The 20654-nt window shown below is 40.5% G+C and overlaps 1 protein-coding gene across 2 annotated transcripts in view; it reads right to left on the reverse strand.

Moving 5' to 3' along the window:
* Positions 1-58: 58 nt before the first annotated feature.
* Positions 59-20654, reverse strand: part of SLIT2 (slit guidance ligand 2) — a 598494-nt gene continuing 577898 nt past the window's right edge. For both annotated transcript variants that reach the window (XM_069202176.1, XM_069202175.1), the window contains 5 exons: positions 17539-17669; positions 12698-12852; positions 7590-7878; positions 4834-5045; positions 59-1884 (listed from right to left, as the gene is read on the reverse strand). In XM_069202176.1, coding sequence (XP_069058277.1) covers positions 1643-1884; positions 4834-5045; positions 7590-7878; positions 12698-12852; positions 17539-17669 — 1029 coding nt within the window. In that variant the 3' untranslated portion in view covers positions 59-1642. The remainder of the gene's footprint in view (positions 1885-4833; positions 5046-7589; positions 7879-12697; positions 12853-17538; positions 17670-20654) is intronic.

Raw genomic sequence — 20654 nt, forward strand, 5'->3', positions numbered from 1 at the left:
TTTACATCTCAATGAACAATAACATAATCTCCTAAAAAGACAGATTCAGAAAGAAGTATGAAGTCAATACCTGTTTAATTTACAAACATCAGTAGCATCACTGACATCAGTCCAAATAAGACAAAGCACATTGCAATATACATGTACATCTATATTTTTCTGTAAAAAAGGCTGATCAAAACATCTGTACTTCTTTATGGGGTGTCCTGGGTTTAGGAAACAGAAGAGTACAGCCTACTACAAATCATTACCAAATCTACACTGTAATTTAGCAGCAACATCTCACCATAGGGACTAATAGGGTCATAAAGTACTTTTATAAGTCTCTGTTCTTGACAGGATTATCTTCTCTAAAAAGATAAAGGGCCCAAGTGGAATATTAATTTGCAAAATGCCTATTCTTCTAATTTAATTTCCTACACACCATTAAAATGTCTGCAAATATATATTTGTATTATACATAGTAGGGGAAAATACTTCTATACAAATGTCATTAAACAAAGTACTTTTTTGTGTGTCCTTCACAAAGTCTTGGGTTGCATCCTATAATGTTTGTGAACTCTGCGACTGCTTCAGACTTCAGAAACTTGCAGATGCTAGTGCTCACTACTGCAGGAAATACAACTAAATCAAAACTATTTACTCCAAGACAGAATGCTATGTTAGTCCTATTGCCAAACAAATCCTGATCTGTACTCCTTACTTCTTAAACAAAAATACAAAAATATCAGGACAAATATAAATTAATATATATTAAAGCACTTGAAAACAGTAAGAGGGAGATCTAGAAATGTTAAGTACAGTGTACTTTGATACAATAAATATTTCTCAATGAAAGTGAATACTGTATAGAGCTGAGCAGGACTCTGCCAAATGCAAGTCCCTATTATGGCCAACTTAACTATTAAAGTTCTACCTTCTTGTTCATTTTCAGCAGCCCTTCCCTTGTTTATATGACAAGCTATTATCCTGGAATCTTGTACTCTTCTTTTGCTAACATGCTGCATTTAGCGTACTCTACATCTGAAAAATGAATTTTAAGTTATCTTCTATGTCTGCAATCTTTCTGTGGAGTAAAGCGTGCCCAATTTCCATAAACAGTAATGTGTCACAGTTCTCCAAGAAGGACGCTGGACAAGATCCACTGCACAAGCCATTAAAGTCAGAGTTCACTTTTTTTCACCAAGAGTTCCTTGTACATTTGCCATGTACTTTAAGTCAGTCAGGTCCAAAAGAAATATAGGCTGATATGCAGTGGGTAGTTAAGAGCAGGCCTCATGATAGAGTCAAAGTTTCAGTGATGAATGGCTGGTTGAAAGTCGAACGACCATCAGCAGTTCAAAGTTCCACATGTCATTAAAAATAGTCCATGTTAAAAGTATTCTTTTCACCTTCTCTGTGGTAATGATTTCAAGGACGTTTTATGTTCCTTTAAGCTCCTCTTAGTTTTGAGGACCTTTCAGTCTCATCTCAAACAATTCTTCTTTTGTGAATGAAGAAAGTCTTTTTTCTGATAATAAAAATAAGTCTGTTCTGTATTTTACAATATATTTCAAATATTTTCACTATGGAGCATTAATTAGTCCAACAACAGGATCATTCAGTATACAACATTTTCAAGAGACGTGTAAAGGAAACAAGTTTAGGAGGGGCACAACGTACAGCCACACTTGACTACTTTTTCAACCTCATCCACAAACGAAGACCCATCTGTGCATTCAAAAGAGTATTTCCGCCGTTTGCTCCTCAGTGGCCCACAGCATTGGTCATTTGAACATCCTCCTTTGCATTCTAGTCTTGATACCTTCTTGGTCGTCTGGCAAGCAGCATAACCTTGCTGCTTTTGGTAATAATCTCTGATCCATTCCCCTCGACAAGAGATTTCTGCAAGAAAACAAGATGCATTTGCTTTCATTATACATGTTTATATAATTAACATTATGTGTAAAAAAAAAATGCAACTCAAGTTTGGAAACTGTTGCTACACCAAGGAACGCTAAGGACTCTTTTTTGCATACTAGTAGAATTTATCCCTGAGGGCAGCATATAGATACTGCTGGTAGTGTAATGCCTCTTAGGGCCATATTTACAAGAAAGGGGCACATCACTAGTGATGGGCCACTTTTCTTGCAGCCCCTAACGCCACCATGGTAGCGCCCTATTTACAATAAGATGCACCATGCCTCATGTTAGGGGCAATAGCATCATGTTTTTTACACTATTGTAATGCTAAACTGGATTACCGGAAAAAAAATGACACTAATCCAATATAGTGTTAAGAGGCCCATTGAAATCAATAGGAGCCTCATTTTAACGCCTGCTTTAAGCAGGTGTTAAAAATGACGCTAGAAATGCAACGCAATGGAATCTTCTAGATTCTATTGCGCCATGTTTAGGGACCCGCTAACGAGGGAATGCCCCATTTGCATACATCATGCATATATTATGCATGATGTGGTGCAAAGGGTTTACAAGGTGGCGCAAACTTAGTTTGCGCCACCTTGTAAATATGGCGCTATGGTAGGGGTCCATTAGTGTCATATTTGCTGCAAAAGTTTTGCCGCAACTGTGGTGCTAAGGGACGCAAGGCCCTTGTAAATCTGGCCCTTAGTGTGCAATGGGAATTGAAAGGGGGCATATCAGTTCTCAGAATCCACTTTCCATTGGTGGTACATACTTCTGTGGTAATCTCATCGATTTGTGGCATTCAAGTGTGCTCTGTGTCTCTACACTGTGCTTGTGACCCTCCATTGGGCCACTCTTATTGTGAATGGAGGGCTTAGCATACAACTGGCTTTATTTGGGGAACTACCAGAGGGAGCCACATACTCTGTTTGGCACCTAAAGGTCTGCACAGGTTACCACACCATCTGCCTGCCACTGGATGGCTGTAGTACTGGAGGCACCACAGGGGATACATTTATATAATTCTTCTCTTGTGGGTCTCACAAAATAGATCTCACGGAATTCAAATCCCTAATGGAATTGTGAGGGTCAGCACACAAATGTCCCCAAGACAGGGCCCACTGCCAAAGTTACTATACAGATTTAGTCATGATCTATCTACAAAAGGAGTCAGTGCATACATCTTAGCAAATGTAGGAAGCTGTTCAATTCAACAGTCTCATAGCCTCGTTCATGACCCACAGAATTATGAAGTTGCCACTCATTCTTACAGTAGATAAGGTGCTCTGAAGATAGGGGCATTCCAAAACTTGAGTGGGGTTGCCAGGAACTCTTAGGCCAGGGTACTGTGCTGAGGGGGCCCCCTGGAGCTCGGTGCCCACCCACCGTGCAGGGGCTCATGGTAAGCCACTGTGTGTAGACACCTTGTTTGTGGCGCTGCCCCTATTCTGTTGCATGAGATAGATCCTCTGAAGGAACAGATAGGCTGCTTAGTATGCAGGACAAGGGACTATAAGCAATGTCCATGTCTTTGCCTGTGTTTTATGTCACAGTACAGTGCTGAAGAGGTCTTTCTTTAAAGGCTTTGAATCACATTCTTGCAATAAATATATTTAGATATAGTGCTTGTCGCCACAGTGTTGCAACATATAACATGAATTTCCATTACCCATCTATTGGGCATATTCACAAAGGCATTTTGGAGTACGTAAGGTAGCACCCCCTGAAGAACTTTTTTCCAATTATTTTGTGCACTGGCCCCAAAATGTATAAAATAAGAATTTTTCAGAAATATTCATACACACTTAGTTCAAATAGGAAGAACAGCACACTCTGCCCTTCTGACATTCACAACGGCATGTAAGGGTGCTACTTCGTGTACTCATAAATAGTTTTGTGAATCGACCCCAGTGTGCTGAATTAGAGAGCACTGTTTAGGACAGCGTGATTGGGTGGGGAGCTACAATATATGTAATTGGGAATTGCTTTTGGGAAACTTGACAGGTATTGTCTATCAAAGACTAAGAAGAAAGCTAAAAATCAATTCCATAAATCCTCAGATTCACTTCTTGATGCTTATTTCTAGGAGAGCCTGCCCCGTACACACATCATAAATAAATTGCTATTACAGTGACAGGCAAATTGGATGCTTAAATCTTTTCCTTTGTTCCAAAAGTACTGATCTTCTGTCCATGCATTGCTAGCAGCTGGTTCTATTTACCACAGGGAATGCTTTTCGAGAGCATGCAATTTAATTTATTAGAGGTCCAACTCCATATTATTCAATCTGTTGCCTAATACAAGTTTCATTCCACTAACTTCATAAATTACTAGAGTATAAAACAGCAAAAACGGAGCCATCTGCTAATAGCTTTGCAAGCCTGCATGTATTCCAGCACATTTACAAAAAACATAAATATATGTCACCGAGGAACGAAAAAAAGGATGGTAGATTTTAGGGAGATGATAGGGAAAAAATTAAAAAAGGGCATAAAACTATAGATATATAAATAGGGCATTTCGGTATCATTCATCTCACCTGCGTAAATCGCTGGGATAAATCATTGGAAGCTGAAGGGTCAAAAGGAGAGATTGTGATAAAGCTAAGTAGAAATTCAGATCAACTAGCGGTTCAAGATTTAAAAGGAAGAGAAACAAGTAATGAAGAAAAGTACAGCAGAAAGTGGACTAAAAGCTGTTTTGCACGTTTCATTTAGCATAACCAGAACAGACAGTTTTTACACAGAAATATACAAGCTGAGAAACAAGATCTTTAGAGATTGGGCATGTGTGGACCTGGGATCACTTGAAATGTTGGTCAGTGGTGGTTCTGTAAAATATTTTTGTCTTCCACACATCTCTGTCAATATTTCCCTCCCACTACCTAAAGGTTGTTCTCATCCCTAAGTCCGGATGAGGTAGTTTTACCTTTATCACAGCTGTCCCCGGTGTATCCGCTGCTGCACTCACAATATGCTTTTCCTATTCCGGAAAGCCTACATTTGCCATGTTTGCACTTGATGGTTTGGCACGGGTTGAGCACACCTTCCTCTTCATCACAAAGGACTCCGCTATAACCCTGCGTACATCTGCAGCTGTACGAGAAGGCGTTGATCGGCAGGCACGTCCCATGTATGCACCTGAAAGGTAGAACCACACTGTGAACTGAAAAACACTGGAACCTTGAAACAAATACAATGCTTTTTGTTTAGCTCCACAGTCTCAATCCAGCAAGAACTTGCCGAAAACTTAAAGAAAATCAACCCACATTTGTGTGTTTATGATTACAGTTAAGGTTCGGCGAACTCTCCATTATCTACCTATTTATGAGCCCTCTGAGCTGCCGGAGCATCACTTTTTTTGACGGTCTGGGTGCCGCAGACTACATAATCGTACCTATGAGGCCACGCGCAGCCACTTTGCGTGGCTTTGCCTAGCCTCATAGACCTGGAGTAAGGCAAGACAGTGCAAGTCGAAGGTGTTCCATTGGCGTTGCAGTGGGTTTTCCCAAGCAGCACCCATGGATTTTGCCACTGTCCTAGATTTACAAGATCACATAAGCTTGGGGAGCACTTAAACCTTATTCCTCCCGAAGTGAGGTGTAATGTGGAGAAACATTTTTATTTCTCCTTGTTTATTCATCTTTGTGTGCTGCATTCTGCGGCACACAGAGAAAGAGGAAAACGCCTTTCTGAATTGTTTTTGTGCAGGAAGGTGCACCTTCCTGCACAACAACAATCCTGCCGACAAAAGAGGCACCCTTGCACCATGGTGCTATGGTGCTTGTGTTGGTGCTAGGCTGGCAAAAAGCACCTGCGCAGTGGAAAAAGACAGGAATGCACTGTATTGCATAAAAACAGTGCATTCCGACCCTTTAACTTTGGCGCAGGGCAGAGCAGCAAGATGATTTGCTGTGCTGCCTTACGCCAAATACACGTAAATATGCCCCTGGATTTTTGACATCCCAGAGGTTTGAGTGTTGCTCAAGAGAAACCTGCTTCAGAATGTTCAGTTTACATAGTATTTCCTTCTCTCTCAGTCGAGGGCACACACTTCATATTCACTTTACTTGCACAGACCTTTGCCTGGTCATACGTGCACTTGTGATACAGGATCGGGAAGCCTGTGGGTTTATATCCACATAGTGTTGTTCTAACCAAGACAGGTCCAGCTGATGCTCTCCCAGATTAATTTAAGTTTTTATTATCCAGTGAGTGGCGGTATCTAGTATGATTACATTCAAAAACTTTATAGACATGGCACTCAACTCACAAACTCTTCCTTCGAATTAGATATGAGAAGATAATATCGTATACTTTCACCAGCCAACGAGTGAGTCACTAAAAATGCATTAATCATGGGACATGAGGAGAAACTTTATTACAACATACAAATGTATTTCCAGGAAACGATTTGATTGCCTAACTCTAGTAGAATTCGGGAGACAGGCAGGTGATGAGAGGTGGAGAGTCTGAGCACATGGCAGGACATGTGAGGTAAATGTTAAGTTCCCACTCATAACTTTCCTATCACCCACTAAGCTCACTTCTGGACTCTTTGACTTTATTGGTTCTGTGGGATGCCCTCCACGTTGTTCGCCTTTAAGAGGTCAAATGTGTTTCAAGTAGTGGGGTGGAAATAATGTCCAGTGAGTGGTCATGTTCTGAAAGTGTGGCCTGTGAGATATCCCTGATGAAACCTTGAACCTCATGGGCTCTGAACTACATCATGATTGTAGGAAAAATGAATTTGCACAATTTAAAGCTAGTTAGGGATTGGTACAAGGTTGTCCTACAATGATGTCCTACACATGGTCCTATATATCATATAGAAACTAAGCACACTTCTAAAAGCTTGGATAAGAGAAGAGATTAAAGATGGCACTAAAAGTGGTTTGCAGGTATTTTGTGTGTGCATTTCACATCTGGGAATACCACAAGTAAACAAAAGGCTTTTCTGATACCAGAAGTCTGTTTGCAGCAGAAAATGACTCTCAGCGAGATGTTTTAAGCTCACATCAGGTTTCAACAGGCAAAAATTAAGCAAAATGACGTATTACAAAAATTCCAAGAAATTTCACAAATTTCATGTAACGTGAAATTTGTAGATTTCATGAATGTGTAAACAAAATCCAAAACTTTGCTGGAGTCTTCTTGCATGTAGACATATGGGGTGACCTTTGAGTTGTTGGGTGTGTGCTGCTAGAGCTGGTCACGACGGCTCAGCCCAAAGAGCTCCCTTTGCCTCAAACACGAGACATCACAAGGTGGGAGAATGGTGTTGTATAATGAAGAATGCAATATGGGATTATCCTGTAAGGAGTTACACTGAGACCTTGAAATGAAGGCAATGTAATCTGGCATTTACAACACCCAGAGATTCCTTAATTTAAAAAGTTACCTATTTAATATACAAAATTAGAAAAATTATCTCAGAAAAAAGGATATTATAGAAGAGGTATACAGAATTTTTGTACACAACAATTGAAACAAATGGATTTTTCTCTAGCATACATAGAGGTAGCAATACAGTGAGCGACAACGCATGAGAAAATAAATTAACAAGAAATGAGGTAAAAGGGTAAAACAGTGCTGTCATTGATAAGATGTAGGGCACAAATACAAAACGACAATGGTTCAATTGGCTCAAAAGAACAGTAAAGTAAATTAAATGGTCAGACATACTTATTTCCAAGACAAGGATCGTTGGTTTGCTGATCACACAGTGGTCCTGTCCAGCCTCCTTCACATTCACAGGAGAAGCTTGACTGGCTCGTGGCGTGACAGGAACCATGCACACAAACTTTCTTGTGGCACGGCTCACATCCCGGAAGAATGCCTGCTTGCAGGTACAATCTCTTAAAGTCCTGAAGTTCAGTGTTAATGTAGAGGTTGCGGATGCAGCCATGAAAGCTGGTGCCATTCTGGCCTGGAGACTGCCGCAGAGCTGCAACATTATTTTTAACAGGCATGCCTGGAAGAAAGGTATGTTTCTTAGATTGTGTTCAAATGGGCAGAGAACATCACTTTGATGTAGCAGAAAATGTAATACTGCCCCAACATCACAGTGATCATCTATATGTTACAATCTACATATTTTGTTAATCTAATAGTATTAATAGTTTTGTTGCAAAGTGATGCACTGAAAGTCCATTTAATGTGCATTTACTGTAGAATAGGTTACTGAAAAGCATAGGGTATAACCTTAAAACCTCATGTTTAATCAATGTATTTGTTGCTAGGTTGTTCTTCCTCATGTTAACTAATAGTGTGCACTAAATGATAAGAGATTTTACGAAAGAAATGTTTTAAATGTTACATGTAATAGTTGAAGTTTGTATTTCTGCACCATACTTGGAGTAATGTATTAACAGTTATTCTGTTCTACATTTACTGTAACATGAACACTGACAAAGCTTATTAATGTTGAATTCATAATTTTGAATATTAAATATGCCTTATTTGCATGAATGAATGTGCCGTTTTAACTTTGCTCAGCCTAAGTGAGGCCTGCAAGGCCCTGTTGTCTGACTGCGCAGAAAATGTTGTAATTCTTGCTAACGTGAACTTTTCTTTCAGAGTTCATTCTCAAGAGAATGCTAGCTTGGTGATAGATGTTCTCTTGTTTTACAGACAGTGAGCCTGAGAATCTAACCTTGAGCCCAGTACATTCAGGAACTGTGGAATGGACTAAATATACAATTGTTTCAACTCACACGGATGAGCAAAGATGGATGTTTTCTACATGTTGGTAAATGGGAACTTTTGTCACTGTTGCAGCCCATGTCGCATGACTGACTTTCATTGGACAGTTACACCTACTGCATCATATAGAGTGATGGATGGACGAATCATCTTGCACAATTAACTTTCATATACTGTTCCCCACTTGGATCAGTGGCAGTCTCTCTCAAGACCCCACAGCAGCATTCTCCTTACATTCGGTTTAGCAGCAATCTGCTCCATCCCACCCTTCTTGCTGAACCCATGGACTCTGAGAGGTATAGTCCTCTCCTCTCTACCCTTGCCCTTTTGCAATGCTTTGCTGAGACTTAGGAGATTTTTCCCATTACCCAGAGACTATTTTTTGTCAATCTTAGTTAGTAACCTCTTACCCCAGATTTCTTTTTTCCGAATTCTTTTTTCCAAATTATTTTTGTGCTTTTTTCCTACGTGTTTAACCCAACACCTGTTAACATGGATTTGCTAATTTGGAAGGTTATCCCTTGCCCAGATCACTAAATTGCAAAATTTAAAACTGCTAAATGATTATCAGAATTAGACACTGATTGGTTCCTCCTTTTCAAATTTTCTTAGCACTGTTATGTGTAGCATGGATTGAGTGTTCAGTCTTTTTGATGTTAGTTCATTTGAACTTCTTTAGGAGGTTTGGACAGCCTATTATGAGTCTGTACCTTTATAGTCTTCAATTGAGAATTACCTTCCTTACTCTGAGCCATAATCTGTAATAAAACCCCTTGGACTTTATTTCTGACTGGAGTTGTCCTTGTGTGGCTACATTGGTCATTCTAAATTGATTTTTTATGTAGTTGATGCTGGGTGGAAAGGTTTATTGACCTCTCTCTTTCAAAGCATATTCCTGAAAAGGAAAATGCTCTAGCAAATCGGAATAAGGTAGCACAACAGATTTGAGATCTAATGCTGCTGATGAACAGGTCATGTGTAGTCACTCAAGCACCTATCGAGAGTGACCCTACAGTAGCCCAGAAGGGTCATGTAGGAAATCCTTAACCTAGGATGCACATTGTAACTGTTTGGGATAACAAACCTGCTCCTAGTGAACACCTTACAGGTTCGAGAGCATAGTTACATGGAAGTACCAAAATTCCATAGTTTAGCAGTTGGTGGTCGAGTATTAGTACAAAGCTAACTAAACAGTAATTTTTTCATTTTTATAAAGTTCCAAACCAGATGAAGGTACTTTATAACTTTCAGGCATGATGGTCGCATTTCCCTTATTATTTGTATTGTCATTGTGCAATTCAAGCATGAAAAATAATTGAAACCAAGAAACCACATAATTTCAATTAGCAATATGCAAATTTCTGAAACAAAGTGTTTTCTTATTTGAATCAACAATCTAGGGATTAACAGCCATTGTTTTCCAGCAGCTTCTGTAAATTTAATTGAATGCACATTTACGCCCTCTAGTGTGGCTCTCCAAAACGGGAAGTTGTTTTTCTCCAAGTTTCTCGTTTGGTCCTCACATGGAACTCAAATCATTCCTTTCTTTCTTAACTTGAAAGCCCACAAAGTAATGTGCCCTTTTCCCCATCATATGATGCCTCTGTTTCTAATGCCATACTTCCTTTGTCACAGATGCACCATCATTTTCCAACATCATAAACAGAGCAAGGTCAAGCAGTTGGTTGTAGGTAACAACTCCTGTTAGCGCTGTGCATCATCTGCAAAGCACCATCCAACTTTCTATTAATGAGGAGGTGGGTGAGGGATGGTGGAGAAATGCACCGTGTCTAACACTGACTGGCCTATTTGTTCTGCTCTTCTGGCTTGAATATTGACATAGTAATGTTTTGGTAAAGAATGTACTGAAGGCCATGCTGCTGCCTTACCGGTACACAGCCCTTACCTATTGAATGTGCTCCAGGTGAAGACAGAAGCTGACAATCAGCCAATGTTAGCAACACAAAAGGATGATGGACAGAGTGCTGAACAATGCAAGCACTCACCCCAAGTCACAGCTCTGGGTTCAATCCATCGTTCTTTTACCCACCATGCCACCCCAGTTTGGACACAGCCATATGCAAATCAGTCTTGACCCTATTCCTCATGGGAACAGTCCAGCCCGAACTGTCAAGCCAGGTCCTCCCTGGACCGGAAACAAGCATCCTGGTACCAGTTTCAGGGTATCACCCTTCATCAGTCAGGCTAGCTTGAATCCAGTGGCACAGTAAGCAATGGACCCACGTCTGGGCATACCCTTCCTACTTGGGGCAACAAATGCAAAAAGAACAAGTGATGGACTGAATGCTGAACAATGTCAAACATTCACCCCTAGTACAGAGATCTGGGCCTAAATCCATCAGTTTTTTGCTACCCATGCTGTTCCAGTTTGGACCCAGCTATATGCATATCACATATCGCATATCATCACCAAGGAACAGTGTTAGCCTAGCCTGCAGCAACCTAAAAAATGTTTTTACCAGCAATAGTCCCAAATTTAAAGAGCAATCGGGGAACCAAAATCGCTACATTGGCACATGGACCATTTCACGGAGTTTCAGAAAAAAATGAAATTAATTTGCTGCTGTGTGCTCTGAAGCAGAAATGCGCACACATTCTCATTCTAAAAAAGAAATGATTTATCACAAATGCCTGCCAGCAAAGATCGTCCTTCATAGGGAAATGCTCTCATGCAAAACATTAGTTCATGCCACCCACTTGGCCATCAGCGGCCCTATGATGGAGGTCATGAAAAATTCAGCAAGGACCTTGGAGGGGATTGACTTCAATAGCTACATTGGAATTGTGACCCTGTGAGACAAAGAGGCTGTGGATATGTCTTGAAGGACTACTAACCCTTGTACAAAACCAGGGCAGTGGCAGGTTCTCTGACGTCTGGAGGCTGAGTTTGACAGGAAGATATTGACAGCACTGTTGCCCCGGCCTCAAGCAGTTGCATAATCAAGTGGGTTGTGATGCAAAGGACATCTCACGAAAACAGAGGCTCATATGGTAGTGACGGGGCAAGGCAAAACTAGTCCTAGCCTCAGGGAGACACCAGAAGGTTGAATTGGAGAACCACATTCAGGAGTAAATATTAGCCTCGTACCACGTCTGGCAATAGCAGAAATCTTACTTGTGCCAGTTTTGCTGGCTGCCAAATAGGTACTCATGAGCTAGGTAATGAGTGCACCTATTACTTTAGCATTAAAGAACCATTTAGTTAAGGCTTGAGCCCCTGTGGTAATGTGGATGACACACATCGTCTTTTGGAATATCTCCATTCCCTCCCTGTGGTCTCTATTTTCAGTGTTCTGCTAATGGAGGTTTGTTCCCACAAATGTTCACAAATAGGAAGCTGTGGTGGTCTGTGTATTCCTGGCAAACGACACTGCTTCATTTAAACCACTGGCACACATTCTTATACAACCACATCCGGAGGAGTGAGTGAAAAGCAAAAAGTACTAGCATTGCTAGAGTAAAACATGCAAAAATGTTTAGTAACAGAGCCAACAATAGATTCAACATTAGTGTTACAAGAAACCTCAATGTTATCAGGCCATATTATTACTCTACATTCAACCTGATGGACCTGCACACAACTTCCATACAATTACCTCAAATGACAATTCAGTGAGAATGCAAACACGAGAATTACAAAAAGGGTTCACTAACACAGAGAAATACCCTTCTGACCTTGGTTGGATTGTATATACCTACATATGACATGCATGCCCAAGGGGGCACAATGCTGAGGATATGCCCAAAAAAAACCTGTACCCCAGTATGATTGAAAGGGAAGTACTTTTTTTCATGAGAGGGAATCATAAGTTCTTCAGCTCCTTTACGCTTCACATTGATTTCGATCATTGAGTTTTACATCCTGCTAATATGGTCTCTCTTCCTTAACAGTTCCTGCTACAGAAAAGAAAGCACTTCCTGCAAGATTATCTGTTGTGATCTTCCCTTTGTGTCCACTGACCCAAACACTGGCAACTTACTCCTTGCATTCTTGTGTAGACCTGCCAGACCATCCGCAGCCAGAAAGAAAAGCAAGAAGGCATGCTTGGATAGCAAACGTTTCTTACCCCCTATGTAGAGTGGCGAATCCACATTCAGCGTAGACTGCTTTGACAAGTTGGAAATGGTTTTGAGGTTCCCGCCATCAATCGACAACGAAAGAGTATCATCCAAGCTTAACAGCTCAACTATGTGGAAATTCCCGTCATTTATGGTCTCAACACTGCAACATAGAAGAGCAAGAATTTTAATCTTTGGTCTCTAGAAAGTGGTTAAGAATCTGAGCTGGTTCTACTTCCCGTGACACTTAATGTAGAGTTTTGTGTTAAACATGGAATTGAGAAGCAATCGCCCAAAAATTACATTTTTAAAGCACCTGCATCTGAATGAATAAGGTACATTGTTCCAGATTCACAAACTAGTTTTCTGCCGCAGAAACTGGAGTACTGAGAAAAAACATCGGCAGCAATGGAGGCTAATGTACTCCACTTCTCACACAAGAAATGCACAAAGGACTACCTTCCTTCCTCTGCATTATGGTTAGGATTGTGTTTCTATACATTTTCTCATGAACAGTATAGGTTGTGTGTTGTGATGTCATCACTGTCCCCATGTAACTTACGGAGCTGATGCTCACTAAATTGCACGCAGACGTGCATACATCCACCACCTGAAGACAGGCCAGCCGAATGGAAGTGGAGAAGCTGCGCTGAAGTGGAATCCGTGGGCAAGGAAAATGCAGAACCACATTATCAAAGAGGATTTGTCCCTCCAAATAATCATCAAAATAACTTGAACTTTTACAGCTCTTCTTAGCACGCTGTCACTTCCAAGCCTGATAAATAAATAACGTGTTACTATTACCCAATACAATGGTACTTGGATTATTCATCTAGCAAGGATAGAAGGCTGCTCTGGGGTTCGTGGCATCTAACATGTAGGTCGCATCAGAGGTCAAATCACAAAGTGGGAAGGGAAGAGCTTTCTTTTTTAAGACAGGTTCTAGTTTAGATGGTCTGGTATCCTGAAAGGTGGAAGAGCTTTAGCTACCATAGCAAACTAATAAAACAACATAGCAATGCAGCAAAGCACAGTGTACCGTAAAATGCACCACAGTGCAGGAGCACACTACAATACAACACAACACATCACAAGTTCCACACTCCACAGGACAACAGCACACAGCAATATCAAAACCTCTAGTCAATACTATAAAGCAACAACACAACAAGCATTTGCAATGCAATGGGTCTCACATTTGCTTGACTTAGAGCTATTAGCGTTGTAAAGTCCTACCCGGACTTTTATTGCCACATAAATCGAAAATCAAAAGTAATACAATTTTACATAAGCGAGCCAATTTAAAGCGCCACGCCATGAGCATGAAGCAATTCACAAAAGGAAACAGAAGTTTGTTTGTCGTCAAACGTATTGGCAAATGTGAAATTATCCATGTAACAGGGTCGATGTCATTCAAAGCACTCAACTACTGCCCAGCAAGATTGTGCTGCGAAGGAAATAATAATCAAAAAAAGGTCCAGAAGCCATGAGGAAAGCATGGAGCCTCGTATGTTTTCAGTAGTGCGCTCGAGGAGGGCTGAACACCCGAAAAGGCATGATGTATGCATGCCTTTCACAAATGAAAGCAAGCGATGTTTAAAAGGCAAGCCCACGAACCAACAAAACTGAAGGGCGTGGTTAAAAGCCCACAGAGAAATTACAGCAGGGTAGAGCGCTTGTGCACTCGACCCTAAGAATACAATCAGATTGTTCAGCTAGAACGTTTGGCAGCAACTGTTGTCAAGAGTTCTGGTTCCATGGTTACAACAGGAATGGCATATTATCACCTGGCCTTGTGGATTCAACTCACACAATACTTCGGCTTATCAAATACTTGGTGCTAGGCTTCAGTCATCTTGTACCATGGAGGAGCATGGGAACTCAGTATACCTTCTTTGTGCAGGGGTGGCCTTTGGCCACAGACTGAAATGCCCATACTGATTGAACCACTGAGATCAGTCAGTAAAGAGGATTCTTTCCTGACTCATTGAGAGCTGACTACAGAGTCCTTTCAAGTAAAGGGGTAAGGGGCGATCAGAAGCATACAAGGGCAAGGTGAGGGAGCTATCTCAGTACTTATAGTAGTTATCATTGCAACCACCTTCTTGGGCTACAGATAAAGTGGGGTACCCAAAACAAAGGACATCTCATCCTCTGAGGGAAATTAAGGGTTCCAATCATGCCATATGACAGTAGGCAGTCTTCCTAAAGTGGGGTAGAAAGACCTGTACCCCACAAGTATATAACCAGATTCCAACACCATCTCCTGCACATGGGACGGTAGTCAACCATGTTACAAGGAGAACCCCTTTATTGAACCCTTTCTCTAGCAAAGTCAAACACTCTGCTGGTGAGACACTCACTAGACCATAAGGAACACTTACTTGTATGGGGACTCAGGAAGTGAGTGTGCTGTTTGTGAAACATACCTGGTCCAGGCACATCAGAAATGATGAAATCGGGACCAAGGCATCAAAGTGCCACTGCATGGTGGATATTCATTGTGATAAATGCATCATTTGACAGTACAGTCATAATCTGAGGGTGGGATGCACACACTTTGAGCAAATGTATCTCTGTACAATCATACATGAAAACATTCTGTGTTTCCTGCATTCAACACCTTCCCAAGTGCAACAAGGTCACGTTTCATTAAAGCAGGATCTACAGCTTGCTGTAACGTAAATAAGGAATGTTGAAGAGAGTGGGTAGGGGGTGATGCCTACTATAAGCCTAATCACTATTTGAAGGAGTTGGCAATAGATGTGCACGTCCTTCCTATGGCCAGTGACACAGCTGTGTTTATTCCAGCGAACAATGTAGTATGATCCTCAAAACTTCGCCATTTACAACCTTCCTCATACCCTGAAGGAACATTAATCACAGTCTGTTCTCATGAATTATTAAAGACATAAACCATCATACATTGCTGTTTTAGGCAGTCAGTGATTTCTGACTCAACAGTGTACAATAATCTAAATGATGTGTACGGACTGTAAATCAAGGCTATGTAACAGTGGTCTGAAAACAGCCAATCACTAGACCCGGCCTCATAGGTCTGGCCAGGATGTGCTGCTAAAGGTCGGGAACTGCACTTCATCTTTCAATCATCGTGTTTCTAACATTTTGGCCGCGGGAGAACTGAAGTCATCAGACTTTCTGTACCAAAGTAAATACTCCCGATGGTTGTCTAAATACTAAATCAGGAGCTTGTTTCCTGGTGTGGGTAAGACAAATCGTTCTAAAATTGGGTTTCTTTAAATCTTGGTGTTCCAAAAACAAAAGTCAAAGTCGGATCTAGAAAGGAGAATCTATAGCAGATGACTAAACATGGAGGGAACTAGTTAATCTACAATACAACTCGCTGTGCTACAGCTTATTGAAAACTAAGTGCCAGCCATCGGCAAAAGAAGGTAAGGCACAATGCGTACACAACCACTGCAAATTGTATAATATTACCAGATCTTCCTCCGTGAGCTCTCATCAGCCTATCTCTTTCAACATTACTCACACGCGACAGAACATATTCCCTATGCCCCAGTTCCCCCTTCACTCCTTATAGGTTGGCAATTTTCATGTTAACACGAGGAGTATATTTTGGTCACCGACCAAAATCTTTACCCATTCCACTATGCCTGGGTCCTAAAATTGGCAATGGTGAGAGGAAGCCGGGCTAGAGATATATGTAAAAAGTATTACAAGCTTCTATAGATGTGCCCTGTCTCTTCGTTACATTGACAAAGATTTAAAGAGTTATACAGGAAGTGTCTTCAGATCAAGCACACACACAACAGATACAACTGCCTTTTCCAGTAAAAAAGAAAGTTATAAAAGCAACCAACAAATATTCCGTTAGCACTTTTGTCAAAAATAAAAATTATAACAAGGTTAATAGAAAAAAAGGCAAATGTAATACTCGAGATCAGCAAGCAATTACAAGTATTGATATCGACTTTGGGCCGTAATGACTACTAGACTGACAATCCTTTCAAAGGCGCTGTTAGTGATACTTTTATGAATGCTTATTTCGCGAATAGAGAAGAGAAACCACGGCACTTTTTCATTGCAATCAATCGTTTTGAACTTTATTACCTCATAAGTTCTTTGATCAATAGCAAATGTGTTATTTTTGTTGATGTGCTGACGTTTGCACATTTCAGTGTGAAAAATGTACGAATTATCTCATTGCAACGAGCCCAGGAAGAGAATACCCTTAAAGAGAGGGTCTCTCATAATGAGGTCAAACTAAAGGGTAGTTCAGGTACGTTATCACAGCGAATTGTTTACTGCCATTAAGGTCAAAGGTGGGGGGTTAGTGTTGGGGTATAGGTTTAGGAATATGGTTGGGTTTAGGAATTTTGTAAGGGTTACTTTAGGGTTTAGCACTGATGTGCAGATCATAGTAAGGGACGGACACAATGATGTACGGGACAAGAAATAAATAAAAAAATGTGGCTTTGTGAACGTTATAATGTAACAAGTAGGATAGAAATAGGGAAAAGAGCTCGTGGCTAAGAAAACAATTACAACTGGAACTGAGGATAAGTTGGGGATTTGTTTTAGTGTTAGTTAGGAAGAGGGTGGCAAAACACAATTTTTGTTGCAGGGGGTGTCGCTGGTGATGTTTATATTTCATCTTGGCTATCATAAATTTTTGCCATTTGAGCTTTCAAATTTGCTATGTTTCTTGGCGAATTTACATTTGTGATGGGTTGTGAAGGGACTTGATGTGTAGCCCTTAAAATGTTATATAGTTTAACTTTTGGGAGTTGTAACTAAACAGCACTTCAAATCATATTTTTATTGAAATGAAAACAAGGAAATAGGATCTGTTTTTTTAGGTCCTCACCTGTAAATTGCAGATGCTGGATATATTCCAGTGTCATAGCTGACACGCACACGTCCACGATACAGCTCAACTGCTATGTGATCCTTGTCCCCTTTATAAAGAAGAACACCACTGTCTTCATCAGTGGCAACCTACAGAGAAGAAAATCAAATGGCAGCAAATGCATTTGAAAGAGGGAATTCCAGAATTATGGAACTTACAAAATAAAAAGCAACGTGAAAAGCCAGGTAGAAAATTGCAAGAGATGGATCTACATGTTGGCAAAGCCACTGACTGGCGGAGGCCTTGCAGATTGCACTGCTGTACAGAGGCCCAGGTAATATATCCTAGCATGAAAGCATAGTTTTTCATGACAAAAACTGTTGATAAATCTAAAAGAAGTGTGGCAGTGTATCCCTAGGGCAGTGGTTCCCAACGTGTGGTCCAGGGACCCTTGGGGGTCCACAAAGCCTCTCCCAGGGGGTCCGCAACTGCTTATAAAATTAAATAACATTAACAGTTAGGGCCCCCAGCTTTCAGTAATGACTCAGGGGGGAGGTCCCTGGATTCCAATATTGATTCAGTGGGGGCCCCGGGGTTCTAGTATTGATAAAGTGGGGGTCCACAGAAGTCAAAAGGTTGGGAACCACTGCGCCAGGGTCTTCTTTCAAAATCCTTTTTAAGCCATCAGATGCTGCACACAAAAATAAATTTTGTGGTCATAAATAATGGTACTAACCTTCTAGCCTCTCAATCATCAACAGCTGTTTTTAAAATGAATCCTTACATTGTGCACATACAGTGACAGATACATGCTCACACAAAACAAATAATAAGTGGCTAAGAATGTGTACATACAAAGAGACAAACAACCAAAAACACAATAAATAGAGCTGGGTATCACATTAACATGATGGTGCAGAATTAGTCTTAATTTAATCTAAAAGGGGCTCAGTCTGTTTGCTGCGGAGTTGACAATATTTTGACCTTGACTGCATTTTTAAGGTGATCTTCATGACTGATATAATGATGGGTTACCTAGAACATGTCAGATGTTGAAACATTGGTACTTGCATTAAGAATTCTGGGGCTACTACCATAGGCTTGATTTGAGCACACTTATATGATAGGACTAGAATTGTTCCCTAAATTCTAAACACCACCACAAAGTTTGAAGTGGTACAAGGCTGCCATACACCTGTGAAAGCAATTAGGCTACTCATTAAATCATTTGAGGAGTAAGCCAAGATGTAAACGATATAGGTTGGAGGCGATAGTGTTTGTTCCACAGAATTGCAAATTGTAATACCAGGTGTGCAAGTATGGGAATATTGCTTATAGTAATGCCCAACAAAAAGGAAGTAGTTATTGGTTAGAGCTATATAACCGACGGACATAATAAAGTTGGTAGGCACTCTGGGAGGTAACGATCTGGTGTTCAAAATATTTTGTACGTGCGCATAGGGTACTCCAAGCACCTGTCTCCCACTGTATTTGTATGATGCAAGGATTTAGTTAAAAAAAACATTGATCATTGAGAGGCTAGTACCACTATTTATGACCAAACATTTTCTTTGTATGTGCAATATGTGATGCCTTGAAAATGATGACGAATTTTGAAATAAGGCCCTAGTGGGCAACTACTCTTAATTACTGTATTTACTCAGGGGCCTATTGGACATATTGAGTACCTCTTATACTGTCAATATATTTTTCGTGTATATTTACAGCTTTCTGTGGCTTGGAATATCTGAAATCTGTGTATAACCCCTTGAAGTGTTCAACCACTTGGGTGACAGGAGTAAGCTCACTCGACTATATTGTAATTACAAGTGTTATTTGGTAGATCACAGTAGTAAGCTAAGGTCTGGGGTGAGTAAAAGGAGAGATGGAGGAAGGAAGAGTCAAGAAAGAGATTAGGGAGATCATAGTAGCAAAATGAGGTTTGGGATGAGCTTAAGGAGGGATACATGAGGAAAGGGTTTAGAAAGGGTTTTTATGGGAGATGATAGTAGTAAATAAGATTTGGGGTGAGCCAATGAGTGATAGAGGAGAATAGCGTCCAGAAAGGGCTATTTTGGAGATCATACTGAATTTTTGGTAGGTCATATTCATAAGCGATTGGTAATAGGAATTAAATGAGATGGCTGTTACTCAACATTTGCCTGTTGCTTGGAAGGACTGGAAGAGTTACATGTGGACCTTGTTTTGTGGTTGTTAAACAGCTTTTAATCTTAAGGACCCCATATGTGTAACAGTAGTTCTCTTGTGTTGCTACTACTTTCTAGTATATTTCAAAGCGTATACTGCTGATGGGATTGTCCTCAATGTTTCCAGATTTACTCCAACATCTTGCTAGTGAGCAGAATCGTTTTTAGCAATGCCAATTTTAGGGTGAACCACTTGCTCCCTACAATGTTTATTGGGTAACAGTCTGGATTCACCAGTCAGCAGGGTTTTCGAATGTATTGTAGACTTTCCGATAAAGGTTCAATTAGATATCAACAGGCTTAGAAGCTGCACCCTTGTTGATTTTTAGCTCGTTATTCTGGAAATGAATGGAGCCTAATGTCTTAATGTTTAAGATGCTGTAGGGCATATACATAGATGTATGCCTAAGAACAATCAAATGAGTTGGTAGGCATATCCATGTTCGATAAATGGTTATGAGAGGACCCTACGATATGTTACAATGGAAAACTGCATTGGTTATTTATTCCTTGGTATCCATTGGTGTTTGAATAATCTTATGAAATCCAAGGAGGCTGCTAAGAACCAGGAATTACTTGTGTGCTGAAGGGCTCTTATATGCAGATGTTGATGAACCACGTGAGCATGTTTTTGTTTTATGCAAATCATATGTCAGTGTATTTACAGACAAATGAGTCAATGAACAGCTCTGATGCACAATGGGCTTAATAGGACTATTCCATAGTGAAAACAGAAATATATGTTCCAATTGCCAGAAATGTAATGTATATGTGTTAGGCAATGCTGGTGGGAATTTAATATAATTCACAAATATGATATTTTTGGTCTGAGTGCTAGGTTTAGTAGCCAGGAAGAACGGCTCCAAGCAGGTGAGCCAAACAAAGCTGAGAAAACAGATGGACAGCAATGTTAGACACTGGCAGAGA

The sequence above is a fragment of the Pleurodeles waltl genome, chromosome 1_2 (assembly GCF_031143425.1).
Source record: "Pleurodeles waltl isolate 20211129_DDA chromosome 1_2, aPleWal1.hap1.20221129, whole genome shotgun sequence".
In the NCBI taxonomy this organism is placed as follows: domain Eukaryota; kingdom Metazoa; phylum Chordata; class Amphibia; order Caudata; family Salamandridae; genus Pleurodeles; species Pleurodeles waltl.